Below are 26,809 nucleotides of genomic sequence, written 5' to 3' on the forward strand. Positions count from 1 at the left end.
AGAGAGAACAACACAAATTGTGTTTTTGTGATATGCTGCTAGTAACCAAGTGCTTAAAAGCACAGTTTAAAATCGGTTCTTTGCTGAGTTTTCTCTTATATGCAGGCATAATACTGGTTTATTATTTGAGTTAGGTGCCTTTTTTAGTTGAATGATTCATAGATCAGTACTTAGTGGCTTATGGCTTAACATTGCTCTGAAAATGATCAGGTACAAAGACTGGACTGAAAATGAGCTGAAAAGCAGTCAGTGTCCAAAGAAAAGCTTTGAAAGATCTTCAGAAAGCCTGGAGAACTATTGCTCAAGACCACTTAAAACAGTGCAAGTTTTTTCAACGTTGTCTTGAGCACTTTAAAAGAAAAGGCTCCATGGAAACAAAATATAAAGAAATAAGGGGTGGCCCAAGATTTTTGCACAGTACTTTACGTTTATGGACAGTTCGTGCAATCTAAAAGTCTTTGCTCTACTGATTGTCTATTTTGTGTCCTAACAAGCGTACTTGTTCATGCTTTATAAAGTTTTATTAAGTACGGTTGCAGAAGTAGTACAACTTTTTAGCCACAAGGTGACAGCAGAGTCTGATTTTTTTTTTTTTTTTTTTTACTGCTGGAGCAGTGAATAAGTGTATCACATCTGACACTGTCAGGCAAAACGCAGAAGGGAAAAACTGAAGTGAAGTTTGACTAATCTCTTTGAAGTTTTCATTGGGGTGGCTATGAGCAGCCTCTTACTTTACACTGATTTGGTCCAGTGGGTCTTAATGAAAGCTTGTCAAGTCGTCATCTTTCCCCGCTTTATTTATCTTAAAATATGCTCCTCAGTAACCCCCACCGCGATCTTCCAATCCTTCACAAAAATGTTTTATCAATCGACGCATCACTGACCCTCGTGATGTGCAAATCAGGGACACTGCAGTGAATGTGACCCGGTTTAAAAATGCTGTGAGAAAGAGAAGAAGAAGGGAGCATCTCATCATCATGCAAGGCACACAGAGAGAGAGAGAGAGAGAGAGAGAGAGAGAGAGAGAGAGAGAGAGAGAGAGAGAGAGAGAGAGTCCCACCGTGTTTTCGAGGCAGCGGATTCCAGACCGGCGGCTTCAGAGACTCAGACCCACTATGTCCCGAACTGCGTGGTTCAGGTAGGTGAAGTCCTGTCTGTAAGACTGTTACACATGCATGTGCATGCAGTTGATGATGTTGCATGTTATGACCTGTGAATGACACCGTGTTAGAGCTGCAGCTGAGGACCTGGAGACAGCTGCCAGACGAAAGATTATTTAGGGAGAGCGAATATTAGTCTTTATGTGCGCTGTTTGAGATGGGTCAGTGCTAGAATTTGGTGCCCTCTGAGTCCCAATGACAGAACATAGTGTATTTTGTATTAACATGGCCAGTACTTAATTTTAAAAGCTTGTTTTACTTACTTAACTCGTCTCAACTGTAGAAAACACCTATGTATCCAAGATTAGTTATTCTTTCAGTAATCACTGATTTTTAGCACACGTAGCATAAGCTGTTATGTCCCCAATCATATTTGTTCAAGTTCAGGTAACAATATAAGTTATAAAACCCAGAATAATTTGACATTTTTCATTAGTGTTGCATAGACTTATTTATAATATTCTAGGCCAAATCTTAGTTTTTCTATTAATATATTTTTAGTGCTTGAAGTCCTTGCAATAAGTTGATTCCCTGAACTGATGCGTTCCCTCTGAACACACCCCCTCAATGGCCCTCTAGTCACATGACTTAAAGAAAGCAGTATAAGACTGAGAAGACTGTTAAGAATGGAGTTTAAATTTTAATAAATTCAAAATATAACACTCTGGCATAATTTCATTTTTTTTAAATAATCAAAAGGAAAATTCAAAACGTATGAGTAAAATAGTTTACACTTTTTAAAGCTGTTGAGATCATTAAATCAAGCAATTTTGTCCAGAAACTGACTCTGACATGACGCTTCCACTGTGACGTAAGAGTGCAACAATAGTGAAAAGGATATGTCATCATCTATGGGATCCTGGGGTCTTTATAGATAGCTGAAAATGTCTCTAGCTCTAATTCCTAGGTGGGCAGATATACTTTCCATGTGAGTTAGTACAACAAATGTCAAACTTCGAAATTGTTAACTCATCACAATCTTGATACTGAACCCAAAAGTTAAGATAGATTTCCAACTAAAAGCCTGTTTAAACTGAAAATAGTTACACAGGTCAGGTGCTGTAAATGCAAGAAATGTCACTTAGAGATTGCTCCAGGATTATGCATTACATTTCTAAGATGCTTATTGTTTTTATTTATTCAGTGTTACAAACTTTTAAACCTTTCCAGAGTTATAATTTCTTAAACAGGTGGATGATTTGGACATAAGGTTGAATGGGGCAGTATAATTATACAGGCTTTATATTCTCACCTAATAAATTAAATTTAAAGCAATATTATGCATATCTTTATGGTTAGTTGTAGGGAATTAATGAACAAAATTACATAATTTAAAAATTTAACCAAATTTCAAATAGTAGGAATAACCCAGGAGTAAAAGTTGAACAAACAGTTGGAGGTTCAACTTGGACAGTGGCAACTGTCCTTGGTGCTGAAGTTTAAGAGTTCAATATGTGTCTTCAGATTCACTTTAGTACTCCACTTTAGTATTTTTACATTTTCAGCTATGGTGTGATTGAGTGATCAATCTGCCAGAACTTTCCCCTTTAGTCAATTCATTTTCAGAAAATTGATTTCTAAGACCTGAAATGGCCATATTGAAATGATTCGATTTGTCTAAGTGACTACAAAATATATTATAAATAAATAGAGGATAAATAAAGAGATTAAATCCTTGCTTTGGAGATATTCATGCTTGGTTACATGCATAAAATGTAAGAATTAATATTTCATGTCTCCCATGCAGGTTGGAAACACTGAAGAAGACTCAGCTGAAATAATTTTACCCATAGAGGATTGATGGCCCTCTATTATGGCCAAGTGGACATGATTCTACATTCAGCACTTGTGGCACGATGTCGAATATGATTTACCTGACTGTCATAAGCATTTTATATTTGCCTTTTTACTGTTTGAGGCATTTGGTTTGTCCAAAGGAAAGTATGAGAGGTCAGTGGTACCAAGTTCTGCCTCTCGCCTGGTGGCGAGGATGGATGGGGATATTATAATTGGAGCCCTCTTCTCTGTTCACCACCAACCATCAGCTGAGAAGGTAGCAGAGAGGAAATGTGGAGAGATCCGCGAGCAGTACGGCATCCAAAGGGTGGAGGCCATGTTCCATACCTTGGATCGGATTAACGCGGACCCAAATCTGTTACCCAACATCACTCTTGGCTGCGAGATCAGAGACTCCTGCTGGCATTCCTCGGTGGCTCTGGAGCAGAGCATCGAGTTCATACGAGACTCTCTCATCTCCATCCGGGATGACAGCGACGGCTCCAGATGGTGCATTGAAGGGGCCCCTTCCAGTCAGCCACCACCGACCAAGAAGCCCATTGCTGGAGTCATCGGGCCGGGCTCCAGTTCTGTTGCCATTCAAGTCCAAAACCTTCTGCAGTTATTCAACATCCCACAAATCGCCTATTCTGCAACCAGTATTGACCTCAGTGACAAGACACTGTTCAAGTACTTCCTCAGGGTTGTACCCTCAGATACTCTTCAAGCCAGAGCCCTATTGGACATTGTTAAACGATACAACTGGACCTATGTGTCAGCAGTTCATACAGAGGGTAAGGCAATTTTCTTTATTAGTTGGGGACTCACAACACAGCGGTGACACAGTGGCATCTAATATGAAACAAGCTATTAAAAACACTGACTCCTACATTCCCCATAATGCAGCTCAATAGTTTTTTGAAATAAGCCCCTCCATGCTTCCCTGTGTTTGAAAATCACACTGTTCAAACCCCACTGCTCCAGTTTGTAACACAGACCTTTTATTATACTTTTTTTGAGGAAATCCAGATGACATCATTGTGACATCCTTGGGGCTATTTTTGCAAACTTTGAAAACTCTTCTGTCACAGTAAATTGTTATATAATAAGCTCACTGGTCACTTCATTCGGTACGCCTGTTGAACTACTCGTTAACACAAATGATTAATCAGCCAGTCAAATTGCAGGAACTCAATGCATTTCAGCATGTAGACATGCCCTGCCAGCACTCCTAGGTGGGCCCCATATGGGATAAGCAAGGGCAAACATTATGGGCCCCATAAGGTTTTGTCCACGGTTTCCATGGTGGCCCTACATGGGTTTGCCCAGATAGATTTTAACCGGCCCTGAATATGTGTTCATTCGGACCCATACGGTCCATGCATGGGCTATGCATGGACCCTGCATGGGCCTCATGTAAGTCAACCGTCTGGATCCCATGGCATGGTTGATGGTATCAGATGGACTGGTCTTAGTTTTTCAGAAACTGCTGATCTCCTGGATTTTTCCTGCACAACCATTCCTAGGGTTTGCAGAGAATGGTCTGAAAAAGAGAAAATATCCAGTGAGTAGCAGTTATCTGTGTGAAAATGCCGCTTTAATGCCAGGGGTCAGAGGAGAACAGTCAGACTGCTTCAAGCTGTTATGAAGGAAACAGAAAGTCAAACAAACAAACAAAAAAAAACTTTTTCGAGCAGCAGAAGACCACACTGGCTGCCACTCCTGATACCTATGAACAGGAAACTGAGGCTACAATTCATACATACTCACCAAACTTGGACAACAGAAGACTGGAAAAACATTGCAGCGTCTGGTGAGTCTCGAGTTCTGCTGCAAAATTCGGATGGTAAGTTCAGAATTTTGCTAAACAACACAAAAGGTCATGGTGTAATGTGTCGGGGATATTTTATTGATAAACTTTGGACCCCTTAGTATCAACTAAGCATTGTTCAAATACTACAGCCTATCTGAGCATTATTGCTGACCATGTCCATCCCTTTATGACCATCTTTGGATGGCTGCTTTCAGCAGGACAGTGCACCATGTCACAAAGCTCAAATCACCTCACCTGGTTTCCTGAACATCACAATTAGTTCACTATACAAACATGGCCTCCCCAGTCACCAGTAGACCACCTTTGTGATGTGGTGGAACGGGAGATTCACATCATGGATGTGCAGCTGACAAATCTGCAGCCACTGTGTGATGCTATCATGTCGACATGGACCAAAATCTGAGGAATGTTTCCAGCACCATTTTGAATCTATGCCACAAAGAATTAAGGCAGTTCTGAAGGCAAAAGCAGGTCCAACACAGTACTACTAAGGAGTAACTAATGAAGTAGCCATTAGTATATGTATGGCATATGTACTGCTGTTCTAACTGCAGATAGAATTGACTAATGGATATTTGTTCAAGGGGTGTGCAATTTAGGAGGTGTGATGAGAAAAAGAAGCCTTCACTTCTTTTTTGTGAGGTCTCTTGTCATAGAAATGATTCTGTTTCTTTTAATGCCTCAAAGATCTTTTGTGGCATAAAATATCATTTTTGTATAATACTTGCTTAAAACACAACAGTCATCTCAAACTCTGTTTTTCCAGGCATGTTTTTTCTAATCAGATTCTAATTAAATTTCTTCCCACAGTTTTAATACCCAAGACACCCTGAACGCAGCTGTTGCAAATCAGTTTTTACTGATGGAATATGAAGACAGGTTTAAAATTGTCTGATAAATAAAAAAACAAACCTAGCAACCCTTCCTTGTTTACAGAAATTAATATCTGTCTGTTGTTCTGTAATGAATTAAATATGTGCACTAGGTGCTCAATGTTTCAGACAGCTAGATTACAGCCCATTTATTGGATTTACGAGTGATGCTGCAGCTGAATTTCTGTGAACATCTGGACGGGCAACCTAAAAATGACAAGACTTGTGTGAGTGCTCGTCCTCTGATACTACTCTTGAGGTCATGGTTGCCACATTTGCTCTAGTTGCAGTGCTCTTGATTCTACATAAAGAGGTCTGGGGACACAGTGAACCACTTAAATGCTAAAAGAAGCCTTTTTAGATATGTGCTCAGAAAAAACTCTTTGGACTTTTTTTTTTTTTTAAAAGGACATCTTGAAAACTAGACAACATAGAATAACGTGATAGAGTGAACTTATGAATGAGAACCCATTACTTTTTCTTGTGAATGAGCCAACCTGACAGCTGCTTTTTTCTTTCTCAGGTAACTATGGGGAGAGTGGGATGGAAGTGTTCAAAGAACTCGCCTCACAAGAAGGCCTTTGCGTCGCCCATTCTGACAAGATTTACAGCAATGCTGGGGAGAAGCATTTCGACAGGCTGCTGAGAAAGCTGCGGGAGCGTCTGCCTAAAGCCAGAGTTGTTGTCTGTTTCTGTGAAGGCATGACAGTCCGAGGGCTGCTCATGGCTATGAGACGGCTCGGAGTAGCCGGAGAGTTCCTCCTAATTGGCAGGTTTGTTAGAGAACGTTTTCCCACAGGGCTTTTAGGTTTGTCAGTTGTGATGTTCTTTGGATGAGAACAAAAGAACAAGAAGGATGAGAAGCTTTTTAATAGTAGCAGGATTTTTATTTCTAAAATTTTAGTGTCCATGAAAATCAGTCAACACAGCGTTCAAATAAATAAGAGACATATTTGCATGTCAGATGAAGTGATGGCCTTTGTGTCAATAATGCTAAAGATTGTGCATCCCGAATTACAGAAATGTTGGGACTCTGTGGAAAATGTAAATAAAAGCAATGCAATGATTTTGATATTTTATTCAGAATCAAGTGAAGAAAATATCAACTGTTTAAAATGAGAAAATGTACCATTTCATTTTGAATTTGATGGCAGCACCACATCTCAAAACAGTTGGGACAGGGTCATGTTTACCACCATGTAGCATCCCCTCTTCCTTTAACAGCAGTCCATAAACAGCTTGGAACTGAAGAGACCAGCAGCTGGACTTTTGGGAGAGGAATGTTCTTCCATTCTTGTCTGATAGAAGATTCTATCTTTGTTGCTTTTTGTTTTGCTTTGGTTTGGGGGTTTTTTGCATCGTTGGTCTAGGCTGCAGGCAGTGCAGATCAACACCCAGACTCTTGTCGTAGCAGATGCAGTACGCGGTTTAGCATTGTCTTGCTGAAATATGTGACGCCTTCCCTGAAAAATACATCATCTGGATGGGAGCATATGCTGCTCTAAAACTTATATATACCTTTCAGCACTGATGGTGCATTTAAAGATTTGCAAGCTGCCAATTACCCAGACACATGTGGCTTCTTCTTTGCTTGACAGATCTTTAACCTGCATTTGTGGATGGCACAGCGGATTGTGTTCACAGACAGTGATTTCCGTACGTGTTCCCGAACACATGCAGTGATTTACATGACAGAATCGTGCCTGTTTTTAATGAGGGTGCTGCCTTAGGGCCTGAAGATCACAGGCATCCAATATTTATTTTTGGCCTCGTCCCTTGTGCACATCTTTTGATTAAGTTATGCAGTGTATATGATGAGATATTCAAAGTTTTCCTAATGTTATGTTGAGGAACATTATTCTGAAATTATTCCACAGTTTGTAGATGCAGTTTTTTTTCTTTTTTTTTTTGTAGATTGGCAATCCTTTGCCCATCTTTATTTCTAAGAAACTCTGCATGTTGCTACCATCAAATTCAAAATAAGCCAGTATTTTTCATGAAACAGTAAAATGTCTCAGTTTAAACATTTCATGTGTTTTCTGTGTTCTACTGTGAGTCTACTGTGGGTTCTATTGTGGGTTTATGACATTTGCAGATTGTTGCATTCTGGCTTTATTTGCATTTTACACAACGTCCCAACTTTTTTGGAACTGGGGTTGTAGTTTGCCATCACAATCACAGTGACAACAGATGTATGACAAGTTCTATTCAATAGGTGGCATGTAACTGTTTTATATCTCAAAACTGACACATTTTTCTATAACTTGAGCCATTTTTGTCACGTTTATTGACCGAATATTATTACACCAATGTCCATACATAGACAAATATAAAACATGTCAGTGTGTGTTACCCATGAATTTGTGGACTTATTTTTGAAGCTGAAGCTGATGACCATATTTGGGCTAGAGGGTAAATTTAGGGAATTATTAGCTAACAGCGCTGCCTACTTACCTTGGTTGGCAAGGAGTGCCCATAATTCACTGTAAAATTAATTATAAAATATGGGCTAAAAACAAAAATGTATTTGCTGAAGAAACTGAACAGCTGACTCTTTAGTGGGCCTTTCAGTACAACAAATGGCACCCATCTTTCACTCATAGTAGTTACATCCTAAATTATGCAATTTAAAAGAGTGATTTTGATTTTAAAAATATACCACCTGTACACTCAGTACAAATGGGGAAATTAGCTACAGAGACCTAAACTGTTTTTCTGCAGCAGGCTGTGAACATATAATCACTGCTGTAAATGACAGTTGGCTCCTGAACAGCATTTTTTTTTTACATTTAGTAGCTCTTCTGTAGCATTCACACAGTGTCAGTTGGCATATGGATTTAGATTTCCAAAGTATTTAACAGCAATTTATCCATAACAGCTTTAAGGTTTAAATTTAGTGTTACTGTTTTATCTTTTAGAGAAAAGCAGTTAAGCAACAAGGTTCTTTTAGTAGCTCTTCTTTCAGTTCTGCTAAATGATTAAAATAGAAAAATGTCACTGTACTGACTGAAATGTGAATGCTGAATTTTATGTATGACATTCAGTCGTATTCAGGATGGATTATGTACGAAAAGTTCATATGAAGCAAAAGATTCTTCTTTTCCTACCGGGTAGCAGAGTTCCTCTGAAAGCAGAAGATGCTTTGAGTCTGGCTTGGTAATGAATAATGCATCCACACTCTCTGTCAGATCACAGGAGGGATGGGCTAATATGGGACAGCACCTCCAGCATAAGCTGGGGAAAGTGGAGTAGTGAATATCAGCACATATACCAGGCATTCCCTCTATGTTGAGCCTTAGCTCACCTCAGGCCCTGTTAGGAGTTGTTGCAGCACCTACGATAAAAGCTGGCTATGGCTAATTCTCTGAGAGTGGTTTATTAATCTTTTATCTTTTTTATTCGGAATTTTGATACAAAGGAGTCAACTTGATCTTCTTGCAACTCAATGATGGAACAGATTCATGGAAAAAAAAAATAGGACACATTAAAGCCTAAACTCATTCTCACCCCTTCTATTTGAATTTGCATGGCTGTTTAAGTCTACACGGAAGATAAGGAGGGCGTGAGTTTGGTGTGTGTGTGTGTGTGTGTGTGTGTGTGTGTGTGTGTGTGTGTGTGTGTGTGTGTGTGTGTGTGTGTGTGTGTGTGTGTGTTTTTTCTGGGTCAAGGAGACTACTGAAAAAGGAAAATGTTTTTTTGAGCAATGCAGTAAGTGAACACATGCAGGCCTGTGCAGTGGGCAAATCGAAATGCCTGAGGTGCTGGTCATCAACCATCCATCTTCTGCTGTGTGGAGGATGAAAGAGATGGCTGTGCTCACACCACAGATCCCACACATCTCAAACAACAAACAACTAATTTGATCAGCTCTCCAGTGAAGCTTCCATTGCTTTGGAATTGATAGAAGTATACGTTTGCTTGGCACATATTTTAGATTGCAATATATGACTCAAAATCAAATAAATTACAAATCAAATAAATTACAAAAAAAAAACAGTTTGGCACTACATTAACAGCTTTTCTAATAAGGCCTCTCTGCCCTAAATTAAATGATTCACAAACGTGTGAGCTCAGACTTGTGTTATAACTCTGTACAGTATGTGCGTGTGTTGACGTCAGAGCTGTAGGTTTTGGCACTCAGAGTGTTGGACTGGGGGTAGTGTGATGCTGAGAAGCAGATGGCCAGGTACTGTTGATACTGTCATGCTGGACAACCATTGTCAATTCATTTTTGAAGCACCAGCCAAGCCAAGCTGGCTTCAGCTTCTTTAACAAAATGTGGGTTTTAGAAGTCTGGAAAGGGATATTTTTGTCCTCTGGATGAAGTTGTGCAATATATACAATATTTGTAAATTATTCAAGTTTGAATAGAACAATTGATTGTTTTGGTAAAGGATAAAACTGCAGTTTTAGCTCTCTTTGTCATCTCTTAAGGCAGTGTTACTCTCCAAAGCTGATAAGCAGAAAAAAAGCAATGCCAGCAACTCTAAATTCTAACATCAGTTTGCTAACAATGTGACACTGGTTGGTTCTACAGACTACTTTTCCCTACACAAATAAACATTAAAAGAGTGTGCACTTGCCAGCCATTTTATTAGTTACAACCTTTCAACTGCTCATTAATGCAAATATCTAATCAGCCAATCACATGACAGCAACTCAGTGCATTTAGGCACGTCGACACGATAAAGATGACCTGATGAAGTTCAACCCGAGCATCAGAATGGGGAAGAATGGTGATTTAAGTGACAGTGAATGTGACATGGTTGTTGGTGCTGGACAGGTTGATCTACGTATTTCAGAAACTGCTGATCTGCTGTGATTTTCCCACACAACCATCTCTAGAGTTTACAAAGAAACATCCAAAAAGAAAAGAGAGAAAAAAACTTCTCTGGGTGAAGATGCCTTATTGGTGGCAGAGGTCAGAGGAGAATGGCTGCTTTCATGTGAGGACTGCTGATAGGAAGGGAACAGAAACTCAAATAGCCACTCATTACAACCAAGGTTTACAGAAGAGCATCTCTGAATGCACAAGACATCCAACCCTGAAGGAGATGGGCTGCAACAGCAGAAGACCACACTGCGTGGACTAAAAACAGGAAACTGAGGCTACAATCGACGAGAGCAACAGAAGATTGGAAAAGTGTTGCCTGGTCTGAAGAGTATCAATTTTCTCTCAATTTCCTATGGCAACAGTGTACCCATCTTCTGCCTACTTTTAAGTGGATAACATACCATTCCACATAGCACAAACTAGTTTCTTGATCATGACAGTGAGTTCACTGTACTCAAATGTTTCTAGCACCTTGTTGGATCTCTGCCACAAAGAATTAATGCAGTTGTGAAGGCAAAAGGCTTTAGTCTTTATTTTGCTTATTATACCTCATAGGAATAATGGAATGTTGCACATTTGAGTTTTGTATCAAAGATAAGGAAAGGCAGTTGACAAATCAAAGCAGCTGTGCTGCTGGAACAGCTTCAGTGCACCCTAATAGTGAATCTCACCCTCTGTAACCGTACTGAAGTTATATCTTCCAAAGGTTATTTCCTGATTCGGTGTTTTGATGATGGTTTAACACATGCAAAATCTCCCATAGGTCTTAAGCTGGACCTATGGGGCGATAGCACATTATTATCATCACACCATTCAGTGACCCCAGTGACCTATGGATGAATGAAGGAGAATGAGAAATACTTTAGTTATCCCACATTTCCAGACAGATATGTTGTATTATAGAGTGATAGCATCTGGTATGAAATATCTCCTCTTTGTTCTTGTGGCAGCTGAGCTGAATCAGTCTGTTAGAGAAGGTGCTCCATTTGCTTGTCCGCTGAGTGATGCGGGGGGGGTCAGGATTATTTGTTCAGTGACCGCACCACAGCAAAATCAGCTGCGTTCTCCACAGATGACTGATAGAAAATCTCCAACATTTTGCTACACACATTGAAGGATCTCAGCTTCCAGTTCATTCTCTTTTTGTGCACTTGCTCTGTGTTGGTCTTCTAGTTCAGCCTGCTGTAGATGTGGACAACCAGTTACTTGTACTCCTCCATCACATCAGTGTCCTGTCCCAGGATAGACACAGGTCTTGTGGGCATACTTTTTCCTTCTAAAGTTCATATTCAGAAGCAGATGATTCCTCCCAGACCATTCCACCAATCATCCTCTCAGTTGCAGCAGCTGAACTGTGTTAAATGTACTTGAGAATCAGAAAAGGGGATCTTCACCTTGCAGCTGTTACTTCCTGAATGGGAGTAAGCTCTCTGCAGCATGTAGATCATCCACTCCCAGATTTGGTCTGTGTGCAAACTGCAGAAGGTCAAGAGACGTGTTCACTTGTGGTCTTTGGTGGGCCAAGACTAGTCTCTCTAGTACCTTTGATTAAGGGTAGTTTCATCACAGCAGAGTACAGTCCCATCAGGATAGACGTGCTTTATCATAGCATACAGGTGATCTCTTAATGCAACTTTATATTGATTTGCAGTCACCCTTCCCTCTATGGGGACAAGTGAACCCAAACAGCTTATAAGTGCCACCAGATTCCCTCACTGTGAAGGGACTGAAGGGTTGAAGTTTTTCTTCAGCTGGTCACCCATTTGTAGGCTATCTGTAATGTTTGGTTTTTCATTCAGTTTGTCATTGCATTTTAAGAAGCTGTTTTTATGCCAAACCTTGAAATTTGTAGCTTAAAGTCGCTCGCATGCCTTATTCTCAGCTTTCATTTCACACACATATGCGTACAGTACCACGTGAATATATCAAGGATTTGATCCTACACTGCATAATGCTGCTTTAACACACATTTGCAACTTGAATGGGATTTCTTTTTTTTATAATGATTTAAACCTGGAGCATCAAACAGCATCTTTTTCCCACATGACCTTTTGCAAAAGGATCAGATGCAGAATTGACTTTCAAAGTGTTGAGTTTGAAGCTATAAATATGAGTTTACGACAAGCTTGACACTTAGGACTTTCGAGTCTGTGTTGGGTGGGAGTTTGTTTCTCTCCGGGGCAGATTGCACAGCTAGAGTACTAATCTGTGAATTCTCACCAGACTTGTGATTGTGTCTGTGGACTCAGCCCCCCCCCCCCCCTCTCTTCTTCTTCTTTCAACAAGTACAGCGAGCACTCCACGCCCCTCAGCGGGAAGGCTGAAAGGGAAACAAAGTCAGGAAAACAAAAGGGAGATGTTGTTTTTCTTCATGATCCAGTTTGCACTGACTTTTTGGAGCTCAGCAGCATAAAACAGCTTGTTATTTTCTCCAACCAGATGACTAATATTGTGCGACCTGTTAGTAAAATATGAAAATGCTGAAGATAGCTGTTAGGATTAGGTTTAAATGCCTGGAAGGTTTTAGGTTGTGTATTGATATTCACTGGTTGCAAAAGATTATTCATTTGATAACAGCTTTAGAAACTACATAAATTTAACAGGCTCTGATTAGGAATTTTTCTTAGACCTTGTTGGAACTATTCTAGTTCACTCTTACCGATTGTATATACAAAATGGATTAAAAACAAAAAATAACATTGTTAAATGTTATTCTGGTTGTCAATGGGGATGTTTTTGAGATTACTTAAGCTCTGACATAATGTTAAGACATGCAGTGCAGCGATTGGGTGTCTAGTTTAAGTAGAAATGATAACAGTGCGTTCCTCTCTGCAGTGATGGCTGGGCAGATCGAGTTGAGGTGGTGGAGGGATATGAACAGGAAGCTGTGGGAGGCATCACCGTGAAGCTGCACTCTGAAGAGGTCTCCTCATTTGATGACTATTTCCTGAGGCTCAAGCTCAGCACCAACACCCGCAACCCATGGTTCCCTGAATTCTGGCAGTACCGGTTTCAGTGCCGCCTCCCCGGACACCCGCAAGAGAACATGAATTATGCACGAAACTGCTCAGGTACCTAAACAACTCATAGAGCAATTATGATGTTTCCTGCAGTTATTTTTTTTCTTTTTTTTCTGGCTTCCACTTTTACGCCAGCATGCACATCTGCTTGTCTTTTTGAACTGTTCTGATGCGTTCAATGCCCAGAGGACGATGCCAAAAGAGCCCCATAAACTGGAACACGCTATTTAAATATGAATTAGACTGCCAGAGGCTAAAATTCTCTCTAAGTCAATCCAGTAACACATATTTTTTTTTTATATTGTTCATTTCTGTGACACTTGGCTTTACAGAGGATGATGATCTAGGTAAATTAAATCCTTTGTTTCATATACAAACAAAGTTAATGCATTACTTCTTAATTTCTCGAAACAATGCTCAACAAGCATGTTTCCAAAACATAATTATTTTCTGCACCGCTTATACAGTTTTCTTTTTAAAATAAAAGCCTCTATATTTACGTTTTCAATCTTAAACTATATGTTTTATGGGGATGCAGATGTTTCTCAAGCACCCCTTACATGTATTTTTGAAAACAGTTATTTTTAACTAAGGATATTTAAACATATTGATAAACGTAAATATAAAATGTTGCATGCAGCAAAAAAAGAAAAAGACTTTTAAGACTTTTAAGCTATCAAGATACTTTTGGGAATTTGTTTTTGCCATTGCATCTTTTTTTTTCTACTGTTATTTTGACCTTATTTCCTTTGCACATTATTTTCAAGAATCTCTTTGATATATGACGTATATTTCTGCTTTTATTCATTTTTATGAAGCATCATAACTTAATAGCAGTTATAAGTGGAGATGTAGTTCTTGTGTCCTGACCTGCAAACACTTTGGGTTTTATTTTATTTATATTTTTATTTATTTGTGTATCTGTTTATTTATTTTGGTGTAGAACTCCAAGATGGTGAGTGAATCCTTTTTAATGGAACCATAATGCTCCTCACTTTGGAAATATACATAGAGGTTGACTGATATTAAGGTTTTATCACATGTTGGGAAAATGTAAATGTATTGCTGATAATCTTTTTTTTCTATTACATTTACAATTAATCTCAGTTGACCTCTAATATATGAAGCTATTGGGATGTTTTTCTTCCACTGCACTGAGAGCCCAAAAATTGGGTCTAGTTTGCTCACACTTTGTGTTCTCCCACCTTTTCCAGCCTTATGAGATATAAGATATGTTTCATATAAAACAGCCCAATAACATTTGAGTGAGATGGGAACTTGCTTAATTGCATGTAGCCAGAGAAATAGCAGTTAACATACAGTTAGTGCACATGCTGGGATCCATTTTGTTGTTTCGCTATACTGTTTAATCCATGTAATACACCAAGAAGGTTGAGTTGACATGCAGCCAACTAATCCCGACGTGCAGCAGTAGGTCCTCTGCTTGCATGCTCACATCATGACATCATTGCATCATGACTGAAGCTCACACAGCTCAGAGGAGTGCGGCGAGCATCAAAGCAAAGGAGCTGTTAAACTAGGTCATCACCAGCAGTTCCCATCGGACACTCACCCAGCTGCTGCCCAACTAAATTTACTGTTGATGTGTTTGTTTGCAGAGGCAGTGATTTTCCCAGCAGTCCTTTTTAACGATCATTACATGATTTAACACGAGTGGCAACAAACACGTCACCAATGGATGACGCTCATAAATGCCGCCACGCAGTTATAAATGCTGCTGGGTGAAGCAGAAGAAAATTGTGTCTTACAGACCGCATAGAAGTGACAGTGTCACCGAGTAAAGCTGCAACAAATAGAACATTTTGATAGGGAAACATTAAAATAAGACAACAGCACTGATAGAAAAGGTTTTTATTATTTTAATATAAAAAACTGAAATGCTAAATTTAAAGCAAACACCAAACATCTGCATTCCCATTTAAAAATTAACACTTCCCTTAAGAATAATTTTCAAAAACTCATACATACTTAATACAGTACATTTCCATGTAAGGAGGCATTCTGTTACATTGTCCATCTTAAAAGGAAAAAATTCAAACACACTGTAAACCCAGATTTTGATTCCACTTAAAAATATTGAGTTCATATTACTTAAAATGGCCTAGAATGTGAACATTACTTGTTAATGCTGAGTAGACTGTACTTTTTGATGGTCTATCCTATTGTAATCATGTGTTTGAGTTCAAACAACTTAATATCAAGTTTTGCACCTGCTAAAAATCTAGTTTATACCAGTTTTAACAGACCGGATTAATGCGCAGCTGCATGGTGGCATGATGGTTAGCAGTGCCACCTCACAGGTAGAATACTATCTAGAAGGTCTGGGTTCAATTCCGGCTTGGCCCAGGCCTCTTGCTGCTTGGAATAGTTGACATTTGGTGTTTTTGTTCACAACGCTCTCTCGTATAGTTTTTTCATTGTTCCATGGACAAATTTGTAAATGTTAATGTACCATCGTTCAGCAGGGCTGAGTTTTATCATGTTTATTTACCAAATTTAAACAGACACAGTTCAACACTGTAAAAAATATTTGCATTATTAGGCAGCATGGTGGCGTGGTGGTTAGCACTGCTGCCTCACAGCTGGAATAGCTGTCTGATAGGCTGGGTTCAATTCCACCTTAGCCTGGGACTCTTGCTGTGTGGAGTTTGTATGTTCTCCCTGTGTCTGTGTGGGTTTTCTCCCACAATCTGAAGACATGCAGTTACTGGGGTTAGGTTAATTGGTCTCTCTAAATTGCCCACAGGTGTGAATGGTTTCTGTGTCAGCCCTGCAACAGGCGGGTGACCTGTACGGGGTGTATCTTACTGCCTTGTCAGCTGGGATAGGCTCCAGCCCCCACCACCCCCACACAACCATGAAAAGGATAGGGGGATTGATTGATCAAAAGACATTTTATTTTTTCATGAACTATAAAAGATAAGTTTGGTCAATTAGAACATGCAATTTAGTTCAATTGGAAATAGAGTAGTGCTTACTTAACAGGCTGAGTTAAATGAACTGTTTCATTACTTAAAAAATTTAAGGCAACCAGTTACCTTGTTTTTTTGTAAGTAGATTCAACTTATCTGGGTTTACAGTGCAGTATCACCTGACCTGGTGGCAGATATTCAACATGGTATGACCATAGTATTTTTTTTCCCCATTTAAAAAAAAAGAAGATACATTTTACAACCTGTTAGACAATTGAAGAATGAATGATACATACATTTGCATTAGTATAAATGTAAAAAAAGAGCGCATCGACGACTCATCCCGGAGGTCACAAAAAGAATCCAGAACGGCATCTAAAGAACTGCAGGCCTCACTTCCCTCAGATAAGGTCAGTTTTGTGACCAACAACAAGAGAGTCCGCTCTAGAAAAAATTACATCCATCGGAACATTCAATGGAGAAAACCACTGCTGATCAAAAAGAACTCAAAGACTCATCTCATATTTGCTAGAAAACATTTTGATGATCCGAGACTTTTGGGAAAATATTCTGTGGACTGACGAGACAACATTTGTTGTAAAACTAACACAGCATTTCAAAAAAAAAAAAAAAAGAACATCAGACCAGCAGTCAAACACGGTGGAGGTAGTGTGATGGTCTGGGGCTTCTTTGCTGCTTCAGGACCTGGATGACTTGCCATAATTGATGGAGCCATGATTTTGTGCTCTATCAGAAAATCCTGAAGAATTTCTGGCCATCAGTTTGTGTCCTGAAGCTCAAGTGCACTCGGGTTATGCAGTAGGACAAAGATCTGAAACACACCGGCAAGTCCACCTCTGAATGTGTTAACAAAACAAAATGAAGGTTTTGGAGTGGCCGAGTCAAAGGCCGGACTTAAGTAAGGCTGAGATGCTTTGGAATGACCTTAAAACTTAAACCTCAATCATTTAAAAACTACATTTGAAAGAAAAAAAAAATCATGACTTTTCCACAGACAAACTCTTCTAGTGCTATGATCAGGCAGAAGTATATTTTCATCAGTGTCGATTGGCACAGAGGTAATATATGCGCCATCGCTTGTTACTGCCCTGAACGTTCCCATCACACTTCCTTTAATTTAACTGACCAGGCACAGAAGCAGCCAGCTGCTGTGGTCAGCAGTTTGACTGTGCCAACACTCATCTCCCTGGTCAGGTTCGACCCTCATATCAGACTTGCATGGATAAAAAGTTATTACTTTGTTTATAATAGACATATTAATAGCATTTCCTCAATACCTATTTCCTACCACAAGTGCTCAGGGGTTATTATGGGGTCATCATTGATATAATATTGAACTTATTTGCTGTCTGCACTGTAAATAATATTTCCTTTGCTGGATGTGGTTAGTCTGGTTTCCTGCACATCCATGGTCCAAAAATCTGTTGTGTCCCACCCACAATGTTAATAGACATGAGACATCTAGGAGGGTCCTGTGGTGACTAGCACTGGGATGGTTTCAAGGCTGGGTCAGCACGTCTGGGCTCTTTGTCATGTATGTGGCGCAGGTCCAGAGGAAGCAACTGCCATCAAGGAATGCCACTGCCATGGGTTGGGAGGGGTGCGTTATGTACATGAATGTTTATTTGGGTGGTACATGCCTGAGTAGCATCCGCGTGACTGACAGGACCCAAGGTTTCACAGACAGTCTATTGCAATGAGATAATCAGCGTTATTTACCTCACCTCAGTGGTTTTAGCCTTAAAACTGGTCCACAGTTTTACCAAAACACAGTGAATGCATGGTGTAGATTGCTATACTTTAACACAGTGCAACAAAAAAAACCTGCTACTCTGCTTCTAGGTTGCATTACACTGAACTGATAGGGTGTGTTTGAACATCGCAGTGTTTGCATCCAAACATTTTTGTCTCATGCTGTTTGTCTGAGAAAAACAAAACAAAACAAAACAAAAACAATATGAACAGAAGACAAAAGATCCAAATATATGTTGGTTCTTTTTTCTGCTTGAGGAAACTGAATCTCAGTGGCAGGGGTTTCTAGAGTTTTAGGCCAACTCTAATTGAATCCTGACTCACAACTGCAGAAATGAACAGTCTTGCCATGGTAACAAGGATTATTTGAAGCCATCTTCCAAGGCTTGCAGTTCTTTTAAAGCAGTATCCCACAGAGGCAAAGATACATGTGGCTTCGCTGGCTGAATTTAGAGAACAGTTACAAGAAGAAATCTGTGAGCACCCTATCACTCCTTTGTAATATGTCACATTATGCTAGACAACCTATAAGGTATACCTGAAATTTAGAAGAAACTTTAATCACATAAGATGCTACTGCTTGCAGCAATAACGCACCTCTTGTAAGTCTTTCCCTGTATGTTTGTCCTGGAGATGAATCCTCACTGTTCTCTCATGTGTGGGCAGGTTATGAAAGTCTGGAGGACAACTACGTTCAAGACAGCAAGATGGGCTTTGTCATCAATGCCATCTATGCTATGGCCCACGGGCTGCATGACATGCACTCTCACCTTTGCCCTGGCCACGTGGGGCTCTGTGATTACATGAAGCCTGTTGATGGAAGCCACTTGCTGGAATTCCTTCTGAGGACATCTTTCACAGGTGTGTCTGGGGAGGACATATGGTTCGATGAGAATGGCGATTCACCAGGAAGGTAAGGCCACTTCTCTTGCTTTTATAGGTGAAATATATTTTCAGAAAAAAGCATTTTAATTAAAGAAACATTAATTGACCTTCAAATTCACCCAGAGGGGGGCAGTGAACCCCCAGTGTTAAAAGGGGAGAAATAAACATATATTCACTTCAATCAGCTGAGAACAAGGTTAAAACTGAAATGACTGAAAGCAAGCTGTGTTTAAAAACTACTGATAAATGTACAGTGAGGTACTACACTCACCGAACACTCTGCTGGACCCCCTTTCCCTTCAGAACTGCCTTAATTCCTTGTGGCATAGATTCAACAAGATGGTGGAGACATTGCTCAGAGATTTTGGTCCATATTGACATGATAGTATCACATAACTGCTGCAGATTTGTTTGTTGTACATCCATGATGTGAACCTTCTGTTCCACCACATCCCAAAGGTGCTCTGTTGGACTGATGGACTGCTGCTCACTAGACTGAACTTCAGCAGGTTGAAGTAGTTGAGTAGTTGAAAAGGTGTACCTAACAAAGTGGCGGGTCAGTGTGTGGGGGGGTATTTTTGACTGATCTAAAGCATAACCAAGATCATAATATGTGCAGTTTGGGTAGGAAAATCAATTTTAGTAAATGCTTGTGTCCAAAGTAACTTCCAGTAAGTTAGCCACACACTAAATAAAGAATCCCCTGTCAGTCTGAAATTGATATGCAGGATTATATAGTTATCATTAAGGGTTTTATATGAAGTTATTACTATTGACTCTCCACTTTTTAAAATTTGTGTTTATACAGGATTATACTGGTTGATATTAAATTGGGCTGTATTTATATGTGCAAAATATAATGTACAGAATTTGTTTTGATGGTCAGGCCTTTGAAATTAAGTTTAATATTCTCCAAATTATATGTGGTTTTAGTGTCTGTGATCTCTTTCATGCTGATTGAGTATGATGCAGCCAAGAAATATCCGTATCAGGAAACATAATTCCTGAGCAGAGGCAGTATTCTTTTTATTTGCTCTCAGTTGCAGGAAAACTCTTTCAGCAATGGTGAATGAAATGCTCTAAATAATATCTTTCTATCCACAATCAGGTATGAGATTATGAACTTTCAGCGTGTGGAGAACGGTGTTTATGATTACATCAACATTGGCTCCTGGCATGAGGGCATGCTCAGTATTGATGATGACATGATCCAGATGAACCGCAGTGATATGGTCCGCTCTGTCTGCAGTGAGCCATGCTCCAAAGGAGAAATCAAGGTTAAGCTCAGATCTTGTACATGTTGTGTTTACATCTTTATTATTCAGCCTCTGCGTTGCACTTGTATTAAGTATTTACAGTAGTATATATATATATATATATATGTACATGTTACAGTTTTACAAAATACAGTAGTTCTACAACTGTCCCTTTGTTCACCTCACACAAAAATCGTTTCTCAATTATGTCTTTAAAAGTTTCTGCTCATTAATTGTAAGTCATGACTAATGTTTTCACACTCTGTCAGTTCTAAGGTTTTACTTATCAGGACATAATAAAAATAATCATGTCTTAAAATGAGATAAATACAACATTAGATGAACAACGACACATGACATATTGCAGAAACAGTGTGTGTCATAGGAATTAAGAGGGTAAATAGCAGCCTAGTGCTGCTAATCAAAATCACTTGATCAATTTATGATCAGCAAGTGTGACCACCTCTGTATTAAAGTAAATGTCAAAGCTCATGACAGGACGATCAGAAAAAGACTGAACAAATCACAGCGGTAGAGGGGGTGATGATTTGGGCTTGTTTTGCAACCACAGGACCTGTAGTCACTGAGTCAACCATGAACTCTTCTGTTCTTTAGCCATCCTTCTGATGGCTAAAGCTTGACCCAAATTGGTTCATGCAGCAAGATAATGGCTGAAAAAAAAAAAAAGATACAAGATGATGCAATGGCCCAGTCAAAGTCCAGATTTCAACCCAGTTGAAATGCTGTGAAGCACTGTTGTAAAGAAAAGTGGGCCAAAATTCCTCCACAATGATGTGTGAGACTGAAAAAATCATATAGAAAATGATTACTTCAAGTTACTGCTACTGCAAGCTACTGAATCGTGGTGTGTACTTAATTTTTCACACACTGCTTCTGCATTTTGGCTTAGTTTTCATTAAATAAATAATGACATAGTGTAATATGTTATGTGTTGTTGTTCATCTGAGGTGTTTTTAGACATTTTTAAAGAAATTCGTGTTAAACCTTGGTTAAAATGCTATTTAGTATGATGAATGGGTGCATACTAAGTTGTCATGTCTTTCTTCATATGCTGAACCTTTCTATGTTTAGTTTTACTGTGTTAAAAACAAATATTTAAATATTCATGCAGATCTGGTCTCCCTTGGACTTTAAAATACATCCATGGTAAATATAGTTAATTGTAGAAGAGTATTTTTAAATTTTTTTCCCTACATGTTTCATGAACCAGGTGATAAGGAAGGGAGAGGTGAGCTGCTGCTGGATCTGCACTGCCTGCAAAGACAATGAGTTTGTCCAGGATGAGTTCACATGCAAGGCCTGTGAGCTTGGCTGGTGGCCTGACAAAGAATTGGAAGGTGTGCTTGTACTCTTCACTTAGCTGCTTATATAAACCTTTAGCTGCTTTAAACACTGTACAGGGGCTGGCAGAGGACCCTATTGGATTTCCTTTAGAGAATAGTTGAATATTTTGGGAAATATGCTGTCCTTCTTTCAAGAATTAAATGAGAACATCTCCAGTAATTGGTTGGTTTGGCATCACATAGCGAGTGGATCCAATGGGAAACAGCTTACCTGGCCCTGGCCAAAGGAAATCTAATCTATCTGCCAGCACCTGTAAAGCTTAACATGTTATACTTGGATGTTTAATGTGCACAAAAAACGAAACATTTGCTGCCTGAGTGTGTAAACGGATCCACTGTAGTCCCCTATAAAATTATACACACTGTATCAGTGAATGAGTGAACAAGTGAGGTGATTTCAGACACAGCCTTTTTCACAAAGGAAGCTTCATAATAAAAAAAAAACATGCTCTTGTTTTCCTGTTTTGGACAGTTGGACAGAGTTGAACTTAAAATTAATTTGCTACTAACATATTATGTACAGAAACTCCATATTCTGATCTATTAGCTAAAAAGTGAATAAATGTATTTCACATAATAGCTGGCTGCTTCTTAAAATCACCAAAACACCAGTCAGTAAATAAAAAATTATCCTAGACAAACTGCCTCAGCTGATTAGCACAGCAGATGTTGCTGCTCTGCAGTTTTGTCATTTAAATTTAGATTAATTTTTGGTTGCTCCGGTGGCCACGGGCTGTGTTCCTGTTGCATGACTGATGCTTTCAGAGATAGGAGGAGTTTAATCTGGCTTATCTGAGGCTGTTTAAAAAAAGTTAAGTTCCACCAAGCTTTTACTTCTCCTCCTTCTACCTCCTGCACCCTGTACAGCTTGTCCTGCTAAGATTTTTGCAGCACTATTTCATAAACCTGTTCTGTCCTATTTTCATTGCTTTCCCATGACACCTGAGAGCCATTCATCATCCTCACCATTTTATCCGACAGCAGCCCTAGTTCACTTACCACTCTTCTGGCCCACTTTCAAAGGTCTTCTATGGTGTTCAAAGACACTTCCCTAATAGGATCATCCTACCCCCATGCTGTTTAATTTTTTATTTTTATAACCACAAATGTTTGGATACACATGAAAACGGTATAATGTGGAGCACAATGAAGGATGTAAAAAATATTCTTGTGCACTTTTCTAACCCTAACTCTCTTGGCATTATACAATGAATAAATAACGCAACATGAATTAGAAATTCAGAGTGTGTTCTCAACATGAAGCAGAAAGGCAAGCTTATTTGGATCCATGAAAAAGCAGTTATTTGTTTTGTCCTGCTGCACCGGCAGCCCTCCTCTGCTGGCTGCAGCCCAGTCTGGCCGTGGCTGAGTAGAAAGGGGCTTATTTATAGTTGAACTAAAAACCCACTTTGAGACTTACTGTATTTTCTCAGGCAGAGATGTATTTGATTAATTTTTCATGTATCCATACAGTACAGTACAACACTACATTTTTCATTGAAAATGACCTTTTATTTAATTGCTCTTCTCTAGATAATCATGAAAATATCCACAGAGCCCATGTTAAAGTGATAAAAAAAATATGTGACCAGCTTTCAGTACGCTGTGCCTATTTTTTTATTTCCATGTTTTTTTTCTCTTTGCAGGCTGTGAGCCAATCCCTCTGCGCTATCTGGAGTGGAGCAATCCAGAGTCCATCATCCAGGTGGTCTTCTCCTGCCTGGGCATCCTGGTAACATCATTTGTTACCTTCGTCTTTGTCTTGTATCGTGATACACCAGTGGTCAAATCCTCCAGCCGGGAGCTCTGTTACATCATCCTTGCAGGGATCTTCCTGGGCTATCTGTGCCCTTTCACTCTCATTGCCCGACCCACTGTGGCCTCTTGCTACCTCCAGAGACTTCTTGTTGGACTCTCAGCTGCCATGTGCTACTCAGCCCTGGTAACCAAAACCAATCGCATTGCGCGCATCCTGGCAGGCAGCAAGAAGAAGATTTGCACGAGGAAGCCGAGGTTCATGAGCGCTTGGGCTCAGGTGGTTATCGCTTTCATCCTGATAAGTGTCCAGCTCACACTGGAAATTACCCTCATCATCATGGAGCCTCCTGAACCCATCAAATCTTACCCCAGCATCAGAGAAGTCTTCCTGATCTGCAACACCAGTAACGTTGGTGTTGTAGCTCCACTGGGCTACAATGGTTTGCTGATCATGAGCTGTACCTATTACGCCTTTAAGACCCGCAATGTCCCTGCAAATTTCAATGAGGCCAAATATATTGCCTTCACCATGTACACCACGTGCATAATCTGGCTGGCGTTTGTACCAATCTACTTTGGTAGCAACTACAAGATCATCACTACATCTTTCTCTGTGAGCCTCAGCGTGACTGTAGCTTTGGGGTGCATGTTCACACCAAAGATGTACATCATTATTGCCAAACCTGAGCGGAATGTGCGCAGCGCGTTCACAACCTCTGATGCGGTGCGCATGCATGTCGGCGACGGCAAAATTGCTTGCCGGAGCAACAGCCTGTTGAACATGTTCAAGAGGAAAAAGAACGCTGGAAACGGCAGGTAGGTTCATTAATTGAGTCTGTGAGTCCTGCTCCTGAGGCACCTCAGGGATGCTGGTTTTACTGCAATTCCCTCTCCAAGGGAACATGATGTCTTACTGTATTCACTTTCCTAGGGACACCTGTTGTAAAGTGTGATGGATATAGGTCAGTACTCAATTCACACAGCCATTTCAACCTTTGATCTGCTATTAAAATTAAAACAAGCATCTCTGTGTGCTAAGGGATGGCAAATTAGATCCCTAATACAGAATACAGGGTTTCTCCAGGGCTCATCAGAAATGCATACTAATAGCTTTAAGGTGTTTAATTTTTTTTTTTCACAAATACAAATAGTGACATTAGTTTTTCACATGAACCAGAAATGCTGTTTTTGTCTCCACTTTTCTGGGTTCCTATGAAGTAACAGCCATCTTTATTTTGTTCATAGTTCTAATGGAAAGTCTGTGTCATGGTCTGAACCAGGTGCAAGACATCCTCCAAAAGGGGATCACATGTGGCACAGACTGTCAGTGCATGTGAAGAGACAGGAAGCAGGTTCCAATCAGATGGCTGTCATCAAACCCTTAACTAATACCTTCCATAACACAGCCCTGGAATTCTCAGACCTCAGCACTAAGACTTTGTATAATGTGGCTGAGGAGGACGAGAGTGACCCTGCCCATTATAATTCCCCTGACACTCCCCCTATGGTGGCCCATGGGCAAATGCCTGCCGGTGGGCTGATAAAAGACGTGGGTGAGGAGGTGGAGCTCTATTCTCCCGAGCCTCTGCAGCAAAATAGAATTATCCCCCCCCAACATGTCATAATGGACCACCTGCAAGAGGAGGGGGTGGTGAGCAAGTTCAACAGTGACACGCCTGAGATCAGTGGTATGATAAGCATGCCTGAGGTTGTCAGTGGCGGCATGCCAGTGTACCATCAGGCTCACCTCATCCAGCAGGACCCTGTCCTGCCTGTGCAGCTTGACCCATTTGATGAGGAACCTGCCTTCCCATTAGAGGAGGAGGACGAGGAGGAGGAAATGGAGAATGAGCAGTTTGGCCTTCTCCATGGCTACATGTACAATAACGCCCAAATTCATGACGAGGAGGACTTTGTTGAGGTCAAATTAGCAACGGAGGAATCTCTGGCTCTGATGCCTCCTTCACCTTTCCGTGATTGCACTGGTCCTCCAGTGAGCCCCTTTCCCAACTCGCCAGTGTCTGAGTCGATTTTGTGCACACCTCCAAATGTGACGTACGCCTCCGTCATCCTCAGAGACTTCAAACAAAGCTCCTCAACTCTGTGAGGGCACACCCTAAATGTTACCAGTTGTACTATATTTTCAAGTTTATACAGTATGTGTTGTATATGATGATACATAAGGAAAAAGTGATTCTGTGGTCCGTCAAGCCATTTTTCACTCCTAATAGCTTTTACATGATAAGGGCGAGCAATGAGTGCCACATTTTAGATGTTGTATGAAAAGCACACTGTATATTTCTAACATAAGCTTTTAGAGACAAAAATAACTGACAAAAATAAATGAATGATGTACATACATTTATGAAGTATTGTTGTATAAATAGATTTGTTTGATAAATGTAGATGAGGTAACAATCCAATTAGTTTGTTGACTTTAATCAAGGTAACTTAATGGGCATAGTTTCTATAAAATTATTCACTTTGATTATAAGAAAATCTGTTGCGTTGCACATTGAGGGTTGTGTCCTTTGTCATGCAAAAGTAGAGCTTTAAAGTGAGAGTTATTTTTTAAACACCCTTATTCACTTTCAGTGTCAGTGTATGTTTCTAGCTGCAGACAGTAGCTTCGTGTCTAGCATACGGACATAAAAGAGGAATCCATCTTCACATGTAAAAAGAATAATACCCCCCAAAACTATAAAACTATTTATTTAAGCTTGAAGTGCAGGGTAAAATGTTGAAAAAAAAAAACTATTATCTATGAATCTTTGATTGATGCAGTACTGCCAAACAATTGCACTGCATTTTGAATGTAGCAGAGTTCAAGTGCCACATTTTTTTCCCCCATTTGTACATTTATCTTATTTCTATGGTCTTGAAAGGCAACTTAAACTAATTTTAAACTTGTATGTTTTATAAATAGACATCAACTTTCATAATTGTATAGATTATTGTATTGTGAATGTATGAATTGTGTATCTTATTTTGGTATTCTATATGCATTATTAGTATTTGAGAAAACATTAGCTGTGTATGCTTATATTGTGTGTGATTGGTTGTGTACACCAGTCCATTTCCTAAATATTGAGACTTTAACTACCTATCAAAATTGTATAGTGTAATAAAGTGCTACTATTAGCATAAGTAATAAGCTAGTTGCAGCCTGATATATGAAGTTCAGAGTAAATTAAATCTACAGTTTTAAACAGTAGTTGCTGGAGATGACCATTTGAAGGGCACTTGTTTGATTTAAGTAAACTAAATCTTTTTTATGCTTTTGTCTTCTGTTTTTCATGCCGGAACATTAGGTGGCTCTGTGCTCTGGGCCTACCTGCTCCAAT

At 39.7% G+C, this 26,809-nt stretch overlaps 1 protein-coding gene across 1 annotated transcript; it reads left to right on the forward strand.

Annotated features, from left to right (window-relative positions):
• Window positions 1-1,075: 1,075 nt before the first annotated feature.
• Window positions 1,076-26,700, forward strand: grm1b (glutamate receptor, metabotropic 1b). Its single transcript, XM_030718217.1, is given in 10 exon segments — window positions 1,076-1,138; window positions 2,908-3,065; window positions 3,068-3,730; window positions 6,166-6,415; window positions 13,312-13,547; window positions 18,869-19,115; window positions 20,196-20,364; window positions 21,575-21,701; window positions 23,354-24,281; window positions 24,711-26,700. Coding segments are annotated over 9 exon segments (3,531 nt in total). The 5' UTR covers window positions 1,076-1,138; window positions 2,908-3,016; the 3' UTR covers window positions 25,573-26,700.
• Window positions 26,701-26,809: the final 109 nt, after the last annotated feature.

The sequence above is a fragment of the Archocentrus centrarchus genome, chromosome 22 (genome assembly GCF_007364275.1).
Source record: "Archocentrus centrarchus isolate MPI-CPG fArcCen1 chromosome 22, fArcCen1, whole genome shotgun sequence".
In the NCBI taxonomy this organism is placed as follows: Eukaryota; Metazoa; Chordata; class Actinopteri; order Cichliformes; family Cichlidae; genus Archocentrus; species Archocentrus centrarchus.